General features: G+C 35.8%; 1 protein-coding gene across 5 annotated transcripts in view; it reads right to left on the minus strand.

Moving 5' to 3' along the window:
- The window catches only part of Fbxo38 (F-box protein 38), a 47,224-nt gene that overhangs the window by 13,312 nt on the left and 11,112 nt on the right, over nucleotides 1-22,800 (minus strand). For all 5 annotated transcript variants that reach the window (XR_012449008.1, XM_074076694.1, XM_020182911.2 and 2 more), the window contains 12 exons: nucleotides 21,636-21,769; nucleotides 18,629-18,792; nucleotides 18,250-18,415; nucleotides 15,750-15,887; nucleotides 14,506-14,643; nucleotides 12,331-12,424; nucleotides 10,884-11,014; nucleotides 7,161-7,331; nucleotides 5,385-5,527; nucleotides 3,972-4,185; nucleotides 1,475-1,594; nucleotides 94-273 (listed from right to left, as the gene is read on the minus strand). Coding sequence is in view for 4 of the 5 variants with exons in the window: in XM_074076694.1 (XP_073932795.1) it covers nucleotides 94-273; nucleotides 1,475-1,594; nucleotides 3,972-4,185; nucleotides 5,385-5,527; nucleotides 7,161-7,331; nucleotides 10,884-11,014; nucleotides 12,331-12,424; nucleotides 14,506-14,643; nucleotides 15,750-15,887; nucleotides 18,250-18,415; nucleotides 18,629-18,792; nucleotides 21,636-21,769 (1,793 nt within the window). In the remaining variant the exon portion in view is untranslated. The remainder of the gene's footprint in view (nucleotides 1-93; nucleotides 274-1,474; nucleotides 1,595-3,971; nucleotides 4,186-5,384; nucleotides 5,528-7,160; nucleotides 7,332-10,883; nucleotides 11,015-12,330; nucleotides 12,425-14,505; nucleotides 14,644-15,749; nucleotides 15,888-18,249; nucleotides 18,416-18,628; nucleotides 18,793-21,635; nucleotides 21,770-22,800) is intronic.

The following is a 22,800-nucleotide window of genomic DNA, read 5'->3' on the forward strand; positions in this document are numbered from 1 at the left end:
CAAGTTGTGGTAGGGACACAGTATAAAGACCAAGTTACGTTGGTTCTGATAATGACTCTCACTAACACATCAGAGTAAGACATCACCTCTCACCTGACAGTTCCCTGGACTGCACTGAATCTCCAGTTTTTTCTTCCCGTTCACAGTAACGCCGAGCACCATTCTTAGGAATCCAGACTTCTTGGAGTTCTAGACTATCTTCCTCGTCATCACTCTCTGAATCATGAACAGTAATTGGGGTTGGTTTTACCACACGCTGAAGACCACTAGGTCCTAAAACAAAAAGCACAGGACTAATAGTTTGTCTAGGAAAAGTTCCCACAGAAAGCATTATGTTCAGGGATCTGGGATCACAGAGATGTTTTTTTGAGATGTAGCCTACTTGTCCCTCATTTTAATGAATATATACATGGATGAAATACTGCACAAGTATTTTAACTCTAAAGCATATGTCAACATTAAGCATAACTGGAGTGGCAATCAACTTTACATGCTTCTAAAGGCAAATTAAATTAGAAGATCAGGGCACCCCTCCAAGCATCTTCACTATTTCAAAAAGTAAAAAAAAAAAAAAAATCCTAAAAACAATGAAAATAAGTCAAAAAATTTAAAAACTAAGCTATATATTTTCCCAATTTTGCAAATATATGAGCCACGGCAAAGCATATAAAAATAAACCTTATAAACATATGGGACTGGTGAGCAACTTTTTACATTCTTTAATGACCACAGTCTGTCCTGAAGGTTATATTGTAGTTATCTGAACATGCACATTTATGTAAAAAATGCTTTTATCTGCTTGGCAGTACAGGTTTTAAGCCTTTAGGTCTTCTGACCCAGTTCTCTCTGACAAGTGACTAATATTAGCTCCACTGATAAATGTAAGCTCCAAGGAACCTTGCCTGTCTCTTTCCTGCCACACTGTACAAAGCCTGGCAGAGTTGGCACTCAAAAAGTATTTGTTGAATAAGTGACTGCATCTGTAAGACACTTAAAACAAGGATAAAGATATTTTCAATTCAAAGACAAGGTAGCATTCCAACAGACTAAGAGTGAGAAAACTTTGAGCTGTGATCTCAATCTGTTCCCTGATCACTAGGCTTGCATTAGGCCATTTTTAGGCCATTTTTAAGAGCCCATGACTCTAGAGCCTGCAATAAGTCAGAGTATTTAATCAGGTCATTTACTTTCCCATCAACAATCTTGAGTGTTTTCCTTTTCTGCATGCACACATGTGCACATGCAATTATACAGAAAAAGCAGCTCTTGCTGCAAGTACAAATAATAATAAAAACCCTTTAGTAAGATTTACATCCATGCAGTAAAGAGAGCACTGATGATATACTGCAGGCCTCAATAACAAACAATACATAACACATTAAGTAGTTGTAAGGCCAGAAAATCAGTCTCAGTGTTTTATGTTCTTCACTAGAGTCAGGCTTGTGTTCAGAATGATGAATGTGGGAATGGTTACCTGCTTGTTCCTCATCAACATCCACAGGAATAACTGCCTGACTGTAAGCTGGTGTGTCACTTCCACTCTCAGCCACCACCTCTCCATCTTCTTGCACCATGTCTTCCATCTCATTCAGTGCTTAAACAAAAATAAATGGAGTCAAAGTAAACACCTAGGGAAGCATAAAAAGGTATGATGGCATGAAAAACTGTGGCAATCCTGACAACTGAACAGCCTCATTGATTACTAGATTCATTCTGGAAAAAGCCTTTAACTATGTTTCAATGGAGAGACATTAACAAGAAGTGTCCAATTATTCGACAGAAGAGCAAATCACAGATGGGAAAAGATCATTTGATGGAGAAAGTAAATCATTGTAAGATGAAAGCAGGGAAAAGGAATGCAACTAAGAGAAATACTGTGCTCACTCCTGAAGATGTTACCAAGGGTGACTGTATGATTTGTCTCCTTCAAAGATACTTGTTTGAACATGGTGAAAGCCAGTTATGACCTTGTGATCATCTTATGAGCAGTGAGCTTTGTGGTATTTGCCAGCTAAATCAGGCTATATTGGGCAAACTCAAACTACACCTTTCTCTTTCTACTTTCTAGAGGTGAGGTTGTCATTTGTTGGCTAATGCGTGGTAAAGGTTTTTAACATACTAAATATATTTTGAACATTTTACTATCACTTAAATGCTTCATGTCCATCAGTCTTCACAACTGCTAAATGCTAGAGGCTAGAAATGAATAATAATGTGATTTTATCCTCCTATTACCCAAAGGACTTATCCTATGAAAAATTCTAGACTGATAAGCTTCAGTTTTCTGAAGAAAAAAACCAAAGCCTTGACTTTATCATCTTTTTACAAAAATCCAAGTCCCTCAAGTCATTATCCGTGACACTCAACCTAGTACCTTTTTACTTCCCAAACATCTCTAGATGTCAGTTTGAGTCAGGAAACTCCTAGTATGAATCCTTCCCATACAATATGTGGTTTCATATATTTCACTTTCTCCACACTTTATTGAGAAGCCCATAGTCATATAATTTCCCAGTGAAATCTATAATCTCTTCAGCCACAAATGGGTTTGTAGGACCTTCTGTAGTTCTGTACTGCAGCTGTACAGTTTCCCCTGGATGGTCTATGTCCTCTGAAGCCCAGATCTTTATGTCAGTGACCTGTACTAATATGTTGACACCCGGATCAAGGCAAAGGGAGAATATCTGACTTCACACTCCCTTCTTTCAACACTAGTGCCTGCTAACTCTACATTTTTTTGTTTTGCTTTGTTTTGTTTTTGTATCTTTTCATGTGAATGTCAGGGGAGAGATCTGATCTAAGTTTCAAACGCCAAAACAGGACTGTGTGGACATAAGTGTGGAGTCATATATAGTAGCACTTCAAAAAGTAAAAAGGTCAAGGGTTCAAGCAAAGATTTGGAATTCAACAGCATGTAGCTGGTACTAATGTCATAATTCTCAATGAAAATGTGTAAAGAAAGAGATCAAGGACCAAAGTGAAACAGAAGAGGTGGTACAAGCAAAGGAAACTGGGTAGACATGTCAAATGAGGGAAGAGAAAATGGTTTCAGAACTTCCAAGAGAAGAAAGTAAATATATCAAATACTGTTGAAATGTCAAATAAGATGAAATCAGAGAAATGACCACCAGATTTAGTAAGACAGTCACTAGTGACTCTACTGAGATAAAAAAAAAAAAAGAAATCCCCACAGAGAACATGTAAAGTGAGAATGTGAAGACAATGCCTATAGGTGATTCTCTGAGCAGAATCCATATGCTCATAGTATGCCTTCATTTTAAAAGAGGTTATGTAGTATCAGGGCACTCTATTTTGTGTTAATTACTATGCGGGCAAAAGAGCAATAATAAAAAGATGGCTAGAAGATTCCTTTTCCAGTTGCTAGGGAACTGAAAAAATGGAAAACATGATAAGGAAACAATCTCACTCCATCCCTACTAATCAAGAGAGAAATAGATAGCCTATAAACACATGGGTTAGGCACATAGTAGCTGTTCAATAAATATTAAAGAACTGGGCAGATAATCACACAACTAAATCCAGGAGGTCTTTCTTAGCTTATGTACTTAATTTTCTGGTATTCAATTTTTCACTTCATGGCACATTCAAAACTGTTCTCCACATTCATGCTAAAAGTACCTAGTCATTGGTCAAGGAGACCTTAAGAGAAACTCCTTTGCCTAAATTCTGGAAGTTAAATCTCAGCTACACCACACGATCAATGTACTCCAGTCCCCATGGCATCTACCAGTTCTTCCCATCCTGTGGGTATTTGTACAGATTCTGTGGACAAGGATAGCTTTGCAAACAAGCAAGCAAAGAAAAAAACTTTCATTGCCATTTGCCTTGTCAACCAGCTTCCCTCAATCTGGGAATTGACAAGTTGAAATGAGTAGAAGGGAAAAGGATGGAGTCAGAGAAAACAAAATAAAAATCGTTTCTATCTGGAGCTCACAAAAGATCTGGGTTACCATCGGCTGCAAATTGCTGCTCTCCTGGTTGTAAGTCTTGACGAAAGTCATTTTCCTCATCTGAATCATCAGGGAGATGGTGGTTGTTGTCATGGATGTTGGCATTGTTATTCTGGGCATTATTATCATTGTCATTGTTGGAGTTCTGGTTGCTAACAAGGGCTGAGGAAACCCCGATTCCTGTGCCTGCACTCAGACCAACTCGTGCACAGCCCTACGGAAAAAACAAACTATCTGTTTATTTAGTTTGGGTTGGTACAGAACATCTTTTTTTTTTTTTTTGGTGGTATTGAGGTTTGAACTCAGGGCTTTATACTTGCTAGGCACTTTATCACTTGAGCCATGTCTCCATCCCTTCTTACTTGGTTATTTTGGAGATAGGGTGTCACTTTTGCCCAGGCCAGTTTGGACCATGATGTTCCTATTTTATGATTCCTGTCATAGTTGAGGTGACAGGTACACCCACCTTTTTTCTGTTGAGATGGGGTCTTGCAATTTTTTTTTGCCAAAGCTGACCTGGAATTGCAATGCTTCTGATCTCAGTCTCCCAAGTAGCTAGGATCATGGCTGTGAGCCACCAGCATCTGACTAGAGCATTTCATTTTTAACATTCCTTCATTTCATCTTTATGTAAGAACTAGCATTTATGTAACACTTTTTCAAATAAGCATAAAAAAAAAATCTCATTTAAGACTCATGACATTTCAAGCAAGACAAAGTATTACTAGCCTGCTTTACAGATGATAAGGTACAAACAGCTTCAGGACTAGTAAGTGGTGTAGCTTGAAACCTAGTAACTTGACCTTAAATGCTGTTTTCCCTATTAGAATGCATTGCTTCAACAGGGGACTATATCCATTAGTAAGTGGTAAGAAAGAACACAATTAACTGAAGAATGAATCAATTTTTTATTACCATGAAAAGATAGTTCTATCTGTGAGGCAGTTTTAAATAACATTTTGTATGACTGGGTAACTCAGATCTCTCAGGATATACAACTTCATAGAAATGATAGCAACAAAGTAAGACATTTCCAAAATAAATTTCTAATCCTTATTTAGACATGGTAAATTGTGAGCAGAGGTTAAATCTACCAACTAATTACTCCTAGTAGTAATATCTGTTTTAGGTCACATTTCCAGGCTCACCCTTATATTACCTTTAGTCTACAGATCTGATAGAGACAGCTTACATTTTTTTCTTTCCCTTCTCTCTGGAGGCCCTTAATACTCATTTACAAGAACAAAAAGAGGCCATGTATTGTTACAAACTCTGCTTTCACTGAGGCTGATAGTAAAGAACCCAACTATAACACTTATAAGGGTATTACTATTAAAAAGAAAAAAAAAAACACGAGTTGTTTGGTTTTGTTCCTTGAATACCAAAATAAAAACTGTCTCAAATGTGATTTACCTTGGGTGGCTCACGAAACATCTGGTCCAGTGAAATAAACTCCAGGCTGGGCAACAATTCAATAAACTGGCCAAAGGAGTCCAGCTTCAAAGCATGGCACCGCACAAGGTTGATATCAACTAATCGAGTCCACCTAGAGTGGTCTGTTGAAAAATGACATGACCAGAGAGAAGTTAAGCAAAACTTTCCCATTACTGATGAATTTTGCAACAGGTCACAAAAGATTTTCAAATCCTTTTAAAGTAACTTTTCCTTTATTTCATAATCTCTAAGATTTGCTAATTCCATATTAACATCTCTACCTAATGTCACTGTGAGAAATAAATGGCCTGGGAAACAATAACTTGAAACCAAGTCAGCCTTGATTTAAATGTGATTTACTCAACAAACCTACGTGTCGTTCAACAATAGGACACTGGATAAAGAAATTATGGCACATTGACTTAATAGAATGGTACGGCAGGTAGACCAAAAAGAGCTGAATATGCTTGATGATATGGAGAATTCTCCAAAATACTTACACAAAAAATAAGGTACAGGACAGTGTATATACAGGAAAATCCTTTGGTATATATAAATCATTTTAAAATGCCAAATATGTATAGGATGTAATATGCACAAAATAATTTGTCCAGAAGAATATACAAGAAACCGTTGATGATGGTTACCTTGAGAAGAGGAGACTTTTCATTTTGTACCTTTCTGTACTGTTTGAAATTTATCAAGTGCATGTATTACTTTTATTTTAAGTGTTAACAGGAGTTCTGAGTGATGGGATTATAGGCCATTTTTTTGTTTTCTTCTTTATACTCTTCTGTATTTAAGAAAAACAAACCAAAAACCCAATAAATGTTATTTTTAAAAAGTGATCTACACCTTGTTACATCCTAAAGCTCTTACTTCCCAATAATTTCTTGGTTCAGCTGGGCCACTGTCAGAATTTAAGTTCGGGAGGTTAAGACGTGGCTGTTCTAAGGAGCAATATCAGCAGAAACCCCAGGGCTCTAACACAGGCCTGAGGGTAGCTTTGTAAAGAGGTTTAGGTTCTGTGAGGTGACCTGACAGCAGAGGGGGTGTTCTGCAGATGTCAGTGAGAGGATCTGCTTGGTTAAAGTAGGTATCGCCAGAACTTCCTTGAGCTCTGAATCTATTTAAAGGTCTGTGAATTTAGGCATTTAAGAAGAGCCTTTTAAACCACAAATCACATTACTTTTTCAGAAAGGACAATGAACTCCCACCCTAAGGAAAAATATCAAGTTCAAAAGTCATACTTTGACTTACAGGACATCGGATAGGGAAAGGAGGTCTGAAATAAGAGGATTTCGAGTCTATAGAAAACTTCACCTCAGGTAAATATGTAATATGTCACCTTATTAAAGTTTTTCAGAACTAGATCCCTACTTTATCCTTTCAGATGACGTGCCATTTTGAAGGTAACTCTCAGGGGGAAAAAGCTGTAATACCCTAGGTCCTAGATAATAATCCTTAACCTTAATCTTAACGTGCTTTACCCAAAGAAGTCCATATAAAGATCAGGGCACTTGAATCTAAAACCTGGACAGTGTAAATTTCTAGACAGAGAACATCAAAAGATTAAAGAGGCATTGGATATACTTCCAACTTGGTTATCAATGGTTCTCAGAAGTTCTACAAAAAAATCCAAACAAGATATCATATTTTACATAGGAATGCAATCACATCTTACATGGAAAACAAGGACATATCTTATTTCAATACCACTAATAAAATATAGTAGTATATCTAAGCTTACAGTACCTGAGATCCAATTGTAGGGGTTATGTAGATGGGGGCAATTATAAATTGCCAGATATTTGATACAGGAGAAAACTTCATTGACTGCCTTCATCCCTATATCAGTGATGATACCAGGATTTTCTACCACATCAGCCAAACCATACTTCACTAAATCTGCATTAGCCATTCTGCCTAGGAAGAGAAATCAATTTCAAAGAAAGTAAAATCCTTAAATGTCACAGAACGATGCACATATCGTACCTTAGCATCCAGTGTGATTAATCTTTACCATTATTCTGTTTCATCTGTTTATCAAGTTCGGATTTCATTTTAAATTAGGTATTTTGAATATATGGTAGCACTTCTTGTACAAAACAAGAATTTACATTAAAGACAAAGGGATAGCTACTTCCTAGCTATCCTATTTAGAAAAAAAGAACAGAAAGTCTTAAAGTGTAACTGAGATATATAGTATACTTGTTCAGATCATTGTGAAGTTTTAGTTTTATCTTTCAAAAAGGAAAATAAAAATCCTAAAAATGAAACTCCTTCATTGTGTAAGGATCATGTTTTGGAAGTCTGGTGTGGCCATGTGCAGAGAAGGGAAAATTGTGCAAATTTTGTTTCCGTTTTAGAGCTCATAGTAAATATCTACCTGTCCCCTAAAGTAGGCTTCTAACTCAGACACATGTCATGTGCTCTAGAGCCTACTGTCTGATCATAGACCAGGGAAGTGGATGCAACTAAAATGATCTTCCATCCCAGACCAGGCTGCTAGGAACCACACCTCACCCCTTGTCTCCTGTTATCATTTCGCCCATCTGTGTCTCTCTCACTCTCTAAGACAGTCCACCTGACTATGAGAGCTCCTTGAAGACAAAAGGGATAGTCTAGTTAGTTTGGTTCTATCTGTAGTGTCCAGCATAGCACCGGGAATCTAACAGCTCCATAAATGTCTTTTGCAGTCCTCACACAATTAACTGACACACAGCACAAAGAAAACTGTTTGCCTTGATGAAGGTGCCTTGAACATCATAGCAATTTCTACCCTTTAGTTTGGCATATGTTTAAACCAATTTATTCCAAACTCTTCCAATTTTACTTTCCATATAGTTCACACTTGCCTTTATTGAGGTCCATTTTTAGCATTTCCTGACATTTCTTAGATTTCACCTTAATCTAGCTGAGCATTAAGGTCTGGTAAGGATTATATTCTTGCCCTTTGGAGTTGAAATGAAACTTGTTTTTACTTACAATGGGGTAAATCTTAAACTGATCCTGTTCCCTAGGCACTGCCAGTCAAACATGACAAACACATGTCTTGTCCTCAGTCCTTTAGATTACCATTCTATTCCTGCTCTTGAGGTTTCCTGCTTGCCACCACTCTTCAAAATCCTTTGATACCATCTGGGATTTGTTTTTGTTTCTTTTTCTCTCTTCAGTTCACAGGAAAACTAAAAGTAAAAGCTACCACTTTAATGAACATCTAAGTGTCAGAGATAGTTCTAAATGTATGTATTATTTTTTTCACTGTATTCTCAGAGCCACTAAAGAGAAAAAGTAGGAAAGTCTTTAGCTTCCATTTTAAAATGAGAAAACATGGACTTAAGTAAATTGCTGCGGTCTCAAGATCAGTAGTAGGCAAAGACCTCAGTTCCATCTCTCTCTACAGCTCTTGTACCACAGACTACAATTCTGAGATATTTATTGAATTATCCTTATCACCTTCATATGAAGAAGCACTGAGATGATAAAGTTGTGCAAACAAAGAATGCTGTAAGTATTCATCTTTGGGTCATTGATTTTCTCATATACACTATGAGTGTTTCAGCCTATGTCAGTAACTAACCCATCTAGGCCATGTTTCTCTATTCTAATACACAGCATCACTTTAGTGCAATCATCTCCACAATCTTGTACTTTAGTCTTAATAAATGTTAGGGAACAAAGGTGATACTACATTGATCTATTTTGCCAGACCCTTACTTACAAAAAAGTGACTCAGATTTTACCAGAGTCTACCTTCCCCTCGCCTTCTAGTCCTGGGAGGGAAGCTTCAAAATCTAAATTAATGAGAAGGTGTGAGTAAGTGAAAAGAACCTAAGCGAGCAGTGACTTCTCATCTCTCTTGAGATGGCCTGTCAGAGGCGCCTGGCACTTATCACGAAAATGAGAATCCTAGGCAGTCTGTGGAAAAACAGATTAGAGTCCATAAAGAGTGAAGGGTTGATCTGCAGTGAGTAAAATGAGAATGGCTTATAAAAAAGGTTAGCAATAAGAGACTGCTAATGATGAGACTATGAAAGAAACTGTACTGAGAAGTACGAGATAATGGTAGTCAAAAGAGTAAAATGTTTTTATGCTACTGAAAATGTCTGACAAGGGGAGAAACACTATAGGGAAATAAATGGTTATAGATATCTACCTATCCCCTGAAAGTGGACCCCTATTTCAAAGACCCACCACTCTAGATCTAAAGGTGGCCACTCTAAAGATAAAAATTTTGTCATGTTTTGGCTGGTGGAGTGGCTCAAGCAATAAAAATTTGTCATGTTTTGAGCTGTTGGGAAACAAAGAAAACAAAATACAAACATTGATTCCCAAGTTACTACATAGATACTGTAGAAACACAGAATGCTAGCAACTTCACTTATAACCAGAACAGCTGGATATCAAATATGTCATGTTTTTATGAAACCACTTTACTATTTCAGCATTTTGAAGCTGTTTTGACAAAATCTGATCGTTTTCAAGCAATATAAAGTGATTCTAATATTAAATAAGCTAGAAAAGGATGATTTAACTTTTTAAAGTAATCTTGCAGGTATACTAATGAGAACTACAAAAATGAAGAAAACACACACACACACACATACACACACATACATACATACACACAAAAAACCTATCATGACATTTATTAGAAATAAAAAGGGAAAAGTTGTGGTTTTGGACCTGGACTGTTCTGATCAGAGGAATTAAGTCTGTTCATGCTCTTCTAAAATGCAAATTAGGTCCAAAGAAAAAATATCTGCTGTGATATGAAAGTTCAAGAATTATTGCAAATTACACAGGAAGAAACTAAATACTGGACAAATAAAAATGTGTTGATGGTGCAAATTTTCTTGCATGTCTCTCTAATGCCTTATGGAAAAAAAGTTTGAATAATGAATTGACTTGACGTGCATTCAAACACGAAGGAATGAGTTCCCAATTATAAACGCATATTAGAAAATGCTGTGAACAAGTCAGCAGCAACTATCATTACGTGAATACTGGCCATTATGTGCTCACACTATCTGCAAAATCCAAAACCCCAGTGGCCTAATTATGGAAATGAAGTATGGGCAGGGAATGGGACTTTATCACAGAGGATAGTGAAAAGCTTCAAGAAGTGTGGCAGATCAAATTCAATAAATGGAACGAAGGATGGGATTCTGTGAAAAAAACTGAAGCAGAATAGGAAAGAAACTTGGGCAGTGCAGTAGAGACAACATCACATCTAGATAAGGATCTTTTACTGGTACACTGTCAGTCACTATACTTTCAATCATATGTGAACATCAAAGGCAATATGGAAGAGTTCAGACGTTCCTGAGTTAAACGTTTCTTTTCCAAGCAGTGAAGCACCTAAGATTTTAGGTTGTCTTATATTCAGGAAAATATGGCACACCCTTATTTGGATTTCAGTTTGTGAACTGAGTTTTCTACAACAATTGTAAGGAATAAAAAGAGATGCCTTACTCTGTAGCAAAAACTCATCTACGTATCCCAGGTGAAGGGTTTCAAATTGAGGGAACTCCAATTCTGCCATCTTTAGAGCGGAAAATACACCATCTTTGGTTAGGGAAGGCTGAATCCGAACTTCATGTAACCTATGAATAAAGAGAAACATATCAGAGTAAAAGGAAAGCTATCAGAACCAAATCTATGATGTTAGGCTCCAGAAGTTTAAAATTTGATACAAGTTTGACATAATGTCAACATCTTTTCCCTCCTTCCGTAGAAAATATCAGAGATGTGTAGGCTCACCTTAGTTATACATTAAATAGCAATGAAACTCTACCACTGAGCCCTTTTTTGCTCTATTTATTTTTTCAATATGATTTCAGGTTTTTTTTCCCCCAGAGCCAGCCTGGGATTGCAATTCTCCTATCTATGCCTCCTATGATTAGCTGGGATTACAGGTGTGAATCACCATTTCCCAGCTTATTGAGATGAGGGTCTTATCAACTTTTTGCCTGGGCTGGCCTCAAACCATGATCCTCCTGATCTCCAACCTCCCAAGCAGCTAGGATTACAGGGATGAGCCACCACACCTAGCCCTGCAAAGTGTTTTCTTAAACCTGACTAAATCAAGGTGAAAGTTTACATCTCGTGCTGGTACTTCTTTAAATCTTCCTTTTACCAGTTGTTAACCTCATTTTAATAAACAATATACTTCGGTAGTAGGTAACAATACTACTTAAACTTAGAAAACACTGTTGTGTCTTATCAGTATTCTATTGCTAAAAAATAAAAATTTTGATTTTTTAGTAAATTAAAAAAACAGAACATTCAGGTAAAAAATATATATAAAAATAAATGCAGAAGTAGACTTTTGAAAGGTAGGAAATAGTAAAACTGTGCTATGATATGTGATATGACATGGTTCAAAATACAAAGATGTTAGAAGGTCAAACACTGCAAAAGTCATTTTAAAATTCTGATTTCTGAATAGTAAGTATTATCACCAATTAAAACAATTCAGGAAACCATTCAGAGATTGAGACAATGGTTCCTGAGAGGGTTTTAGACACCAGGGCTTCAACTCCAGTTCTTTTGGACTTAGCTACTTCTACAGAGTCAACTGATTTTATTTGCTAGGAGACCACACCCTTCCAGGGCTGTCTAAGTCTGGACCACAGCTCAAGTAGTCAATAGTTCTAAAATTAAAATGGCCATTAAGTGATACCAGCTGCTATTTACTTATTTATTGGCGGTACTGGTGTTAGAACTTCGGGCCTCTTGCTTGCTAGGCAGGCATTCTACCACTAGAGCCACTCTGCCAGCCTATCATCTGCTATTTAAATAGCTCCTTTGCATTTCAAGCAAGGCACTATCAAACTTCATACATAAATACATACACATACCCAAAATTTTTGGAAAAGAGGAAAAATCATGTAATTATAAGACTAAAGAGGAAACATACCTACGGGCAGCAGTGATAATGAGGTAACCAAGGTCTACTTCCAGAGCATTTTTGCAAGCTCCCAAAACAATAGTGTGCAAATTTCTAAAACCACCTAAATGAAGAAAGGAATAAAAACAAGCATTTCTTTTGAATACAACACTTTAGTTAAAGCCATTTTTACAGACCTTAGATGATAACTACTGAGGTAAATTTGATTTGTTTATACAATCAAATTAATATCTCAAGATGAATTATAACTACTAGGTATTTCCTAAAAACAAGTGAAAACAAGTATTTATTCTCAAAAGATTCTCTGAAGGCACCTAAAAACTACAAAAGATTTAGATTAAGCAACGATTTTTCAGAAAGCTAGAAACGCAGGAGGGAACTATAAAGAAAGGAATCTAGCATTTTCTGGCTGAGTTTTGGGTCTATCAGAAGCAGTGCTTCTAAGAAAAAATTTCAAATATGTCTTTTGATGAATACATGTATGGTATTTCTTGTTTAAAGCCAGGAATGCAACTGCTGTGTGTATAGTCAATGTTAATAGGTCCAACCAAACAGTATTTCAAATTGGTTTGTGTCAATTTTATTCTCACCATCATTGTATGAAAGGAATCTAAAGAGTACTTTTTGCTTTTAAAAGCCTTGCTGCTCCACATTCTAGCCAACACTATTGTTTGTCTTTCTCATACTAATCATGCATATGGGTAGTCACTTTAGTGCTTGTATATCACTTTGTGGTTTTAATTTGCATTTCTTTAATCTTCAGTGACATTTTTCATGTTTACAGGTAATATGGATAGCCACTTGTATGAAGGTTTTTCTACTCAAGTCTTTTTCCATTTTTTTTTTAAACTGGGTTGTCTCTTTTTCTAATTAATTTCAAGAATTCCTACATATTGTCAATACAAGCCTGTTATCTGAGATCTTTATTAAAAAGCTCTTTTTACTCTCTAGCTTGGCTTTTCACTCTCTTAGTCATGCCTTTTGATATATAAGAAAATTTAATTTAAATTTGGTCCAGTTTATTTATAGCATGTTTGTGTGTCCTGTTTAATAAGGTAAGACATTCTTACAAATAAATTTTCATTTTTAATTTTTCACATTTGGATGTGTAATTCATCTGGAATTAATATCTGTGTAAAGAATGCTGACTCCTCGAGAAAAATATTTGGCAAGGCCATCCTTGATATCAACTAGACATATCTGTTTCCCTTCCAGGACCTATAAACAGCTTTATCTTTTGCTACATCTCTCCAGGTCTTTCTAGTGAATGGATAACATGGCATTTGTTTTCCTTTTGACTTTCATGCTGTTAGTTGTAACCATGAATAAAAATAACATTGTTGGTCCAGAGGAAGCCTGTTCTATGCCCTTGACTCAACATAATGCAGTGCACTTACACCATGTTTCATTAACTGACAAAATGTCTACAAATGTACTGCTTACTCTGGATTATATTTTAGCAGTAGTAACTATGTCTGCCTCTTAACAATGATATTTGAGGATTGTTCTTTTTTATTTCATTATTACTTATTTCACCTATTTTCTATTTCACTTATTTATAATCTATATTAAATAGATCTTTAGCTTTCACCTATTAATGATCTAGCTAAATCTTTTTTTGTTTTCAATGAGATAATTAGCATAAAGCACATTCCATTACTTAGCTATAGCTAAGGAATCTAAAGAGTATTTTTTTCTTTTAACAGCCATCATCTAATGGGTGGATACAATACCCAAGATTCAGGCATGTAAGCATTTTACATACTAGTCAATAAATACTAGATATCAACATTACTAATGTCTAAGTCCTTTTGAACAGTTAGGCTGCCCAAATGATACAATAGCTCTCGTTATCAAAGGGAGTAGAAATTCCTATTAATACTTCTAAAGAAGATTCCAAATATAATAGGAGATATTAAATATTACCTAAGCAGTAAGTAATAACAAGCCAAAAAACACGCTTTCTCACTCTACTGTTTAAGAAAGCTTAATATGCATAAAAAGAAAATGACTTCATTTAGCCTATGTTCATGGATACTTATTATTCTCCATCAAATAAATACACCAAGGAGAAAGTGCAATTACTGACATTTTCTTTTAAAAAAGATTTGTAAGAGAAGCTAAACAAACCTTAATAAATTTTTAAAACTGATTTTTAAAATAATAACTAAAGAAAATGAATACCTGATCTCCAACTGTCTTCAACTACATGTTGGATAAGACCTCCAAGGAAAGGAACGCGAACCATTTCTAAGTGTTCCAAGTTTCGAGCAGAAGCTAAGCCTGTTACTAGTGGGACATATTTCAAGGAATTTGTGGGTCCTAGAAAACAAAAAACCCCAAAAAACTACAATGGAACAATGTAAACTGCCTTAAAGATGATTTTCAAATCAGAAACTGAAATGAGTAACTTAAAATGACAGCCAAACTCTTCGCTCTCTGTGATTTATAATTCTTATCAGTCAGCCTGTTAACCACACTTACTCAGCATAAGGCAATTTTCAATAACAATGGCAAGATACGTAGTATTTCTTGCAAATACACTGAAGTCTCAACAATTTTGAGCTCGAAGAGAAAAAAACCCAAGATGAAAATTTGGTAAACAGCTCAAGCATTAAAATATCTCTTTGTATGACCAGTGTTATGTTAAGATACTATGGAATACCAAAAAAGACATGGACCTGTCCATTAAAAGGAGACGGAATGTAAATAACGGCAAAAGGATAAAAAGACAGAATGCATCAAGTACCCAGATGAGATCTGCTGTATTCCATAAAAAAAAGAAAAGTTAAGTTGGAAGAGGTAGACCCTGAAGGATATAGGTAAGTGTAGAGGAGTATCTCAGGGCAAGAAAATTACAGTATAAAGACAGACACTGAGCTGAAAGCTATATAGTTGTGTAGGGAACAGTGAACAGGCATATATGACCAGAAAAGAAGGTAGATCTTGGAAAGAAGTCAGAAATGAGGATATCGAGATCCCTCCCCCACCTTATTATGAACTCTGAAGCAGTGTAGTAACCACTTCATACTCTAGGGCAAAAGTGACACTAAAGGCTTTGTTCAAGAAAGTAGTATCATAAAGTAGATTAGGTTAGTCAACTATTTTTATGCAAATGATTAGGAGACCAGAGGCAAAGAAAGCAGACTGAAATCTATCAAACAATCCTATAGAGTATAAAAAGTGCTTATAAAAAGTAGATAGCCTGATTTTGTTGGTTTTTGTTTGTTTTGTTGTTTTGCTAAGGTTAAGCACAAATATCTTCATACTATCTTTAAAACAAAAACACATTTTATATTCAAAAAATGAGTTACAAAATATGAATCATAGTAGCATAATATAATTTTAATTACAAATGTAACTATGGAGTTTGCTTTAGAATATTTTCAGAATAGCTTGTTTAATTCCACATGACTGTGAAACATTACCTGCACAGTTCCTCATGACAAATGTTCGTAAGCTGATGCAAAGAAAGTCTTTAAACGGCTGTGGTTTAGTAAGTCTTACCCACTTCATATAAAGGTGCCTTAGCATTGGGATACAAGGAATTTCAGGAACATTCACTCCTAAAGCACATATACACACACAAAAAAGAAAAAATAAGAAAATCACAAAAATACTCTGTACACTATGTAAGAGTCTAGCTTTCAAATTGACAATTTATCCTTCAAGGAGATTTTTATCAGAACAAATTACATAATTTAAGTCCATCTAGTGTGGCTTACATAAAACAGTTTGGTAAAGAACAATTTATGCAAACCATAAACAGATGATCACTTTAGCTTTTTAGAAAAGGCATATGGGATGATGGGATTTAAAATGCATTTCTACATTTTATACATAGAAGTCTTTAGCATAGCTCTATAACTCATTCAGTATACATCTGCCCAGAAGATGCAAAATGAAAATACATTTCTGAAAGCAAAATTGTGAAGATGGAAATGAAATCGCCACCATCTGATCAACCATCAATGACTACTGCAGCACAAAGTCAGGCTAACTGGATTTCAAACATTGTGGTTTCTAGAATATAGCCAAGACAGAGTCGGAAAAGTCATTTTCAAATTAGATTAATCTTAAGGAAATATGTGGAAGAAGCCAGCCAAAATGGCTCTAAAAGGAAATCTGACAGTCATTTATTTTCAGAGCTCAAACTGGTTGAGAGTATTTCATGCCTTTGATCGAGTAGCTTAATATTAGAATCATACACACAGATGACCATATCTGGGGAGGTCTGGAGGATGGAGGGAAAACTGAGAATTTATGAAAAAAAAAGGCTGATAATGTGTAAAAATCCTAAGTGGGAGGAAGCAGTGTGAGGAACCTGCCCCAAGAGTGTAAATACTGTAGGCTAAGGAAAAGTCAAGGGATACAAGTCTATGAAAGTCAAGGATGCAAAGTGATGGTATTTAACTGTATCTGGCAAAACTAGTTTAAATGCAGTGTTAATACTTGAGATAGCAGAAGCCCTCCTAACAAGAGTAACTAGAAAAAGCAAAATTTGAGTACTCAACTGGTTGGGTTTTTTTTTTTTAAACTAAACTCTACAGGCCAGCTGGGCAAAAAAGTTTGCAAGAACCCCATCTCAACTAGAAAAAGCTGGTCACCTCAGGTAAGTGGCAGGTGTAACTAGGAGAATTGCTGTCCAGGCTGGTCTGGGTAAAAAGCAAGATGCTATCTCAAAAATAACCAGGGGAAAAAGGATTGGAGGCACAGCTCAAGGAATAGAGCACCTGCCTATCAAGAGTGAAGCTCAGTACCACAAAAAAAAAAAAAACAAAAAAACAAACAAAACCCCCAAAACTTCAGATAACACAGAATCCCTTCATTATGTAAAAATAAGAGTCATTAGAGAACTTTACTCTTCTTCCATAGTTATGTACATCATTTTATTTCAGCCTACTCCTTAACATCCCTGGTCCCTCCCTTCACCATCAAACAAGTTTTAGAAATTCCTAGTTCTTCAGATCATCCCTAATACCTGGAATAATCTAGAATAATGCTTGGAACATAGTATATACTCAATATGTGTATGTTTAATAAAATATATAATTTAAAATGTATTGAAAGTCAGACTATATCAACAGCGAGCCCTCAAAATTCCTTTCAGTAGTCTAAGCCAAAGATGACAAAATATTTAGAGCAAATACCTGTCCTTATCTTCTTAGAATAAATTATGGAGATACAATTTCTAAGAATATGTAGATAGAGAATACACACTATGATCAATGCAATAAGATGCTTCTGGAAAAAGAGCACTGTATCCCTATTTTTCAGGGGAAAAGATAAGTGACCAAGGGTTCCATTGGCTCTAAGTTGAAGGACACAAGAGTAAAGTTTTGATTGGAGAAGATTCAGGAAAACTAAAACTATCTAGGATCTTTTATTTGTGATACTCTAGACTGAGCTGTATAATGAAGTAGTCACTAGCTACACATGGCTACTTAAATTTAAATAAATTATCCAGGTGTGGTGATAAATGCCTATGATGCCAGCACTTGGGAGGTGGAGGCAGGAGGATTACTAGTTCGAGCCAGCCTGGGCTACATACTAGATGCTATCTCAATAATAACCAAAATAAATACAAATAAATTAGCATAAAATAAAAATGTCAGTTCTCCTGTTTCACTAGTCACAATGAGTACCACATGGAATGGTACAAATACAGGACATTTCTACCATCTCAGAAAGTTGTATAGAAGAGCCCTCCTCTAGAAGACACTACTAGGACTGAAAAGGTATATACTAGGGAACAAACGCAGGATTCTGGCTCAAGAGAAAATAATAATAATAATAAAACTCACAAATATTTCTTTTGCTTTCAACAATCAACAAAACCATCTCTAAAATTCTCATTGTTCTCTTTCAGTATATTCAGTTACATGGCATTTCAAAGCATTACAAGTGACCCAGGAAACAGGTACTCACCAACTAAATGTAAAGTTTGAATTTTGGCTCCTATAGGAATTTTCAGTTTATTTTCAGGAGGAATTGGAAATGCTCCATTACGATTACGAAACTTCCCCAAAATATGAACATGTGGCATGTATGTCCAAATGGATTCTACCAACTCCAAATGAGATGTTTCCACACCCTAGATAACAGCACCAAAACAAGCATAAAAAGGCTTTTAATTTAGCACCCAATGCTTCCTTTTCTCTATCATGAGATTCGAAGTATACAATAGAACTGAAGACAAAAGTTTGTGATGAATGAAATTTGCATGTAAATAAAGAAGCACCATCATTCTTTTGATGCACTATTTCATTAATCAGCTAATGTTAAATCATCATTCAGGTGTACTTACCACCAAATTTGGGCATGCCTGTAAAGCTTCTAAGACTCCTGGAATGCTAAAAGCCTCATGGCCCCTTACTCTTCGTCTCTCAAGGTATCGAGGGTGAAGACCATATAGCTGTTCAACGTCTGGCATCTTCTTCAAAAGTGTTAGAAAACTGGAATCTGTGAAACCTTAGAAGTTCAAAAGCATCCAGAGCCAGGTTCATCTTTCTGTACAAAGCACTTATAATTTTTATCAAAAACATTTTTACAAAGGCTTCCTCTAAATTATTTCATAAAGCTAACACTAACTGAACAAATTATTGCAAAAGAAGATGTATTCCTTTAGTAAAGGAGAAAATGTGTCACTCTACTTAATGAGTTAATACTTTCCAGGTGAAGCTTTTTATTTTTGCCTTTTTTTTGTTGTGGCTGGCTTTTTAAGGTATTTAAATCTTCAACTAACCACACATATTTAACCTAAATGGTGTGTACCTGTTTGACTGGTGGAAAGGGAGCACCCACCTAATCACTCTCAGTCCCTTCCTCTCCTAAATGTGTACTCTGTTCTATAAAACCTCCAGGGCTCAGCAGAACACTAAAAATATTAACAGGATATGTCCCTCATCTTTGGGAAGTTCAAAGTTTCAACCGAATTTCCATCTCAAACTAGGTTCTCCTATTCTATTCATTGCCTAATAATTACTTTAATAAGTACTTTGTGCTGTGCTTAACTATTATGCCCTGCCATTTAGACAGTTCATTCTTTTGAAAGACAGGAAAAAGTTGGCTAAGAGAACAAAAGTGATCCAAGCTGAGAGGATGCTGAGTTGAAAGGAAGGTGTCACAACTAGGAGGTCAATTGTGCTCTGTGGTAGGAATCAAAATGGGAACAGAGGAAGGCAAGTTATTTCCACAGTAGGAGAAACTACTGGTTAGATAAATAAGGAAAGAAGTCACAGACAGATGATACTATATCTATTACTTGGGCCTTGGAAGGTGTGTGAAAACCAAATATCAGCTCACCAATGAGACCCTGAATGACTAAGTCATGAGCACCACAGTTTTCAAAAGTTGTTCAATTTGTATAGGGCTAATCCAATTTGCTAATCTTAGAATCACAAAGATAAATAGTAAGGGAGGACTTTAGAGATTACTTGCTCTCTGTAATTATAACAATTCTTATTAGTTTCTTGTAAAGGAACCTTTCCTGACTGAAGCACAGAATGTGCTAATCATTTTACATGTTTTCTCATTTACTCTCATAATCCATTGGAAAAGCTTCTAAGACTCCTATTTTACAAGTACAAAAAATGAAGTTGAGTTTAAGGGCTACCAATTGGCTGTGATGGAATTCCAAATTAAGTATGACCACTATCAATGTCATTCTCTTTTTTTCATACAGTATATGTTGTCTCTCACCTTAAATGGAAAAAGTTCGAACATCTTAGCAAATATGCTGTGAGACTCCAAAGAGACACATACCGACAAACCATAAAGTACATATATATAGAATCAGAACTAAGCTCCAGAGAACAGACCAGGGCAGCATTAGTGACCAGTTACTGTGATCTTATCCTGGGCTAGAGACTGCTTCAGTTCTCTTTGACATTCGTATCAAAGATGAAAAAAAGCCTTGGATTAATAGGTATTTATCACAGCCTCAAAGTCAGCCATGTGTACACAAATTCTTCTCTAATTTGATAAGGAACAGTGATATCAATACTAAGATTATATCACATGGGAGCTCTGCTATTCCTGCCTCATTAATCCCACATCCAGAATTCCTACAGGCCTAAGCTCTGCTAAAGTGAATTTAATATAAGAGTAAGATAATTATTTTCAGTGTCCTATTTTTTTTTTCCTTGCCTGCTATAAACTGCTTTCTGGAATAAAACAAATCCTCTTCCCTTAGGATGGCTATTTTAAGTAATTAAAGACAACTGTGGTTTGCTTCCACCAGGCTAAGTTCTAGCCTCAGGTCTATGCAATGTTTCTCAAGAAGGTATGTAAGGTGACAACTGTGGTCGACCGGTAACAGTTATAAGTTGACTCTGGAAGGGATACAGCACCCCCAAACTACATACTGCAACACTACAAAGATAGTGTTGGGTGATACAGAACAGAACAAGACAATTATTTCCTCAGCCATTCACTTTTATTAAGGGATTTTTTTCAATCCTTCTCAGGTTCATCACATGTTCAAAGTCTCATGGTATGTATATTGTAGAAAAATGATGGTTAAAAAAGATTCAAAACTGCTAAACACCAATAAAGCACACTAATTAAAAGTTTCTGAAAAGAAGCCTTTTTGGTCTTTTTAATTTTTTCCTTTCAGGTATGCTTTGTTTAGCTAAAGTCATCAACTTTCTTTTCCAACAGTCTATCTGCAGTCAATTTGTTGTGGTTAGGCTGCTTTGAGTTACAGGTGAAGAAATCAGATTTGAGAATCTCTTAAAATCTAGGATAGTGGCTGAAGTGATAGAGCATCTCCTAGCAAGTGTGAGGCATTGAGTTCAAACACCAATACCACCAAATAAGCAAACAAACAAAACCAGAATAGGCTTTTTAAATGAACAGATATAAAAGTGCAATTTCTGTGGCCAATTTAAGCAGCTTTAGTAAAATCAACAAATATTTAACTAAACCGTACAATTAAGGTAGAGAGGAAAACTATGAAGAGTGTCATCACTCACCAAAAAACCTACATCACAGAATGAAGGGCACATTTTATAATATGAGACATATACTTGGGTAATCATGGGCAAAGTAAGTGATCTCCAAACATGTGTGTACAACTGGCTGATGCAGTTATTTAAAGAGTAGGAAATGAAAACCATAGACCACTTTAATAGTAAAGCATCAGACAAAATACATTTTACCAACTAAAACTAAATAATTTGGATAAAATCCTACCTCTTTCAACATACAAGGTATCTTAGGTTGCCTTTAAAACAAGAAGTAACATTCTATGAAACCATTATCATTATTCTGAAGCAGGGCTCTAACACACCTTACAGGCAATATCTACTTACCACTTGGCATGTATTCCCACCACCGCCCTGCACAGAGGTCCACAACCCTTACAACTCTCAAATACAGAGTCACTGCCTCCTTTAGCTTCCGGGAAAGACATTCCATACACATGATATCCTGTAGAGGGAGGTACCTTTGTAAGAGAAAGAAACTCATATTTATCAAGTAGGCAAATACTTCCTCTCACCAGATTTTTTTTTTTGTTTTCCTTCAACAATTCACTTACCCCTAAAGTATATGAGACCTTAGGAACACTCACAGTTCTTTAAGGCTGGTCACACAGTTTTACTAAAAACATGTAAGTCAGTTAATAACTTAAGTATCCAAATAAAGTACTGAGCTCTTTCAATAGGGTATTTAATTAAAAAAAACCAAAAAACTGCCTTCCTGCCTTTAAGTTTTCATGAATACAGAAAGCGTAAAAATAACCAAAGAAAAAAGAAAGAAGAAATAAAATCTCAGTGCATCCCAATGTATAATGGTAAGAGAAAGCTGGGAAGATTAGCCAGAACTCATCACCTTTTACAAGGCCAACAGTATTTGATATCTTTCACAGAACACACTTCTGTAGTGCCTCCCTTCTCAATCACTCTGTTCCTTGAAATTTTTTCCACCAACAAATATATAAAAATATATGTAATTTTACAGCACAAAATTTTTCTTCCTAGATCTTTTAGCTTTCAGGTCATACACACTAATAAAAGTATTGTATGACCATTAAGTGAGGACACCTCATCTGAATCACAATTTCCTCTTTTTTCCCAATCTTCCTCTTTTAATCTCTTCCTTCCTGAAAATTTTCAATTAACCTCTACCTCTGTTCTGCTTCTAATGACACCATTACATATTTTAAAAGACCATAAAAATCTCACCTATTTGTCTTAACATGATTCTACGCATACAGATTAATTTTTTAATTAGAATAAAAGCTACCCTTTATTAAGTATTGTGTAATCAATACTGTACTGTACTTACTGTTTCACAACCATCTCACAAGGTAAGTAACTGGTTACTGTCTGTGCCACACTGCATTGCCCCAGTTTTTTTTTTTTTTTTTGACCTTCTCTGTCCCACTATGTTCCTGAGCTCCACTGGCTAAAAGCTACTTTGAACAGTGGGAGGCATGAGCTAGAGGGGTGAGAGGCGGCCATGTTGGCTTTCTGC

The sequence above is a fragment of the Castor canadensis genome, chromosome 6 (assembly GCF_047511655.1).
Source record: "Castor canadensis chromosome 6, mCasCan1.hap1v2, whole genome shotgun sequence".
Classification (NCBI taxonomy): domain Eukaryota; kingdom Metazoa; phylum Chordata; class Mammalia; order Rodentia; family Castoridae; genus Castor; species Castor canadensis.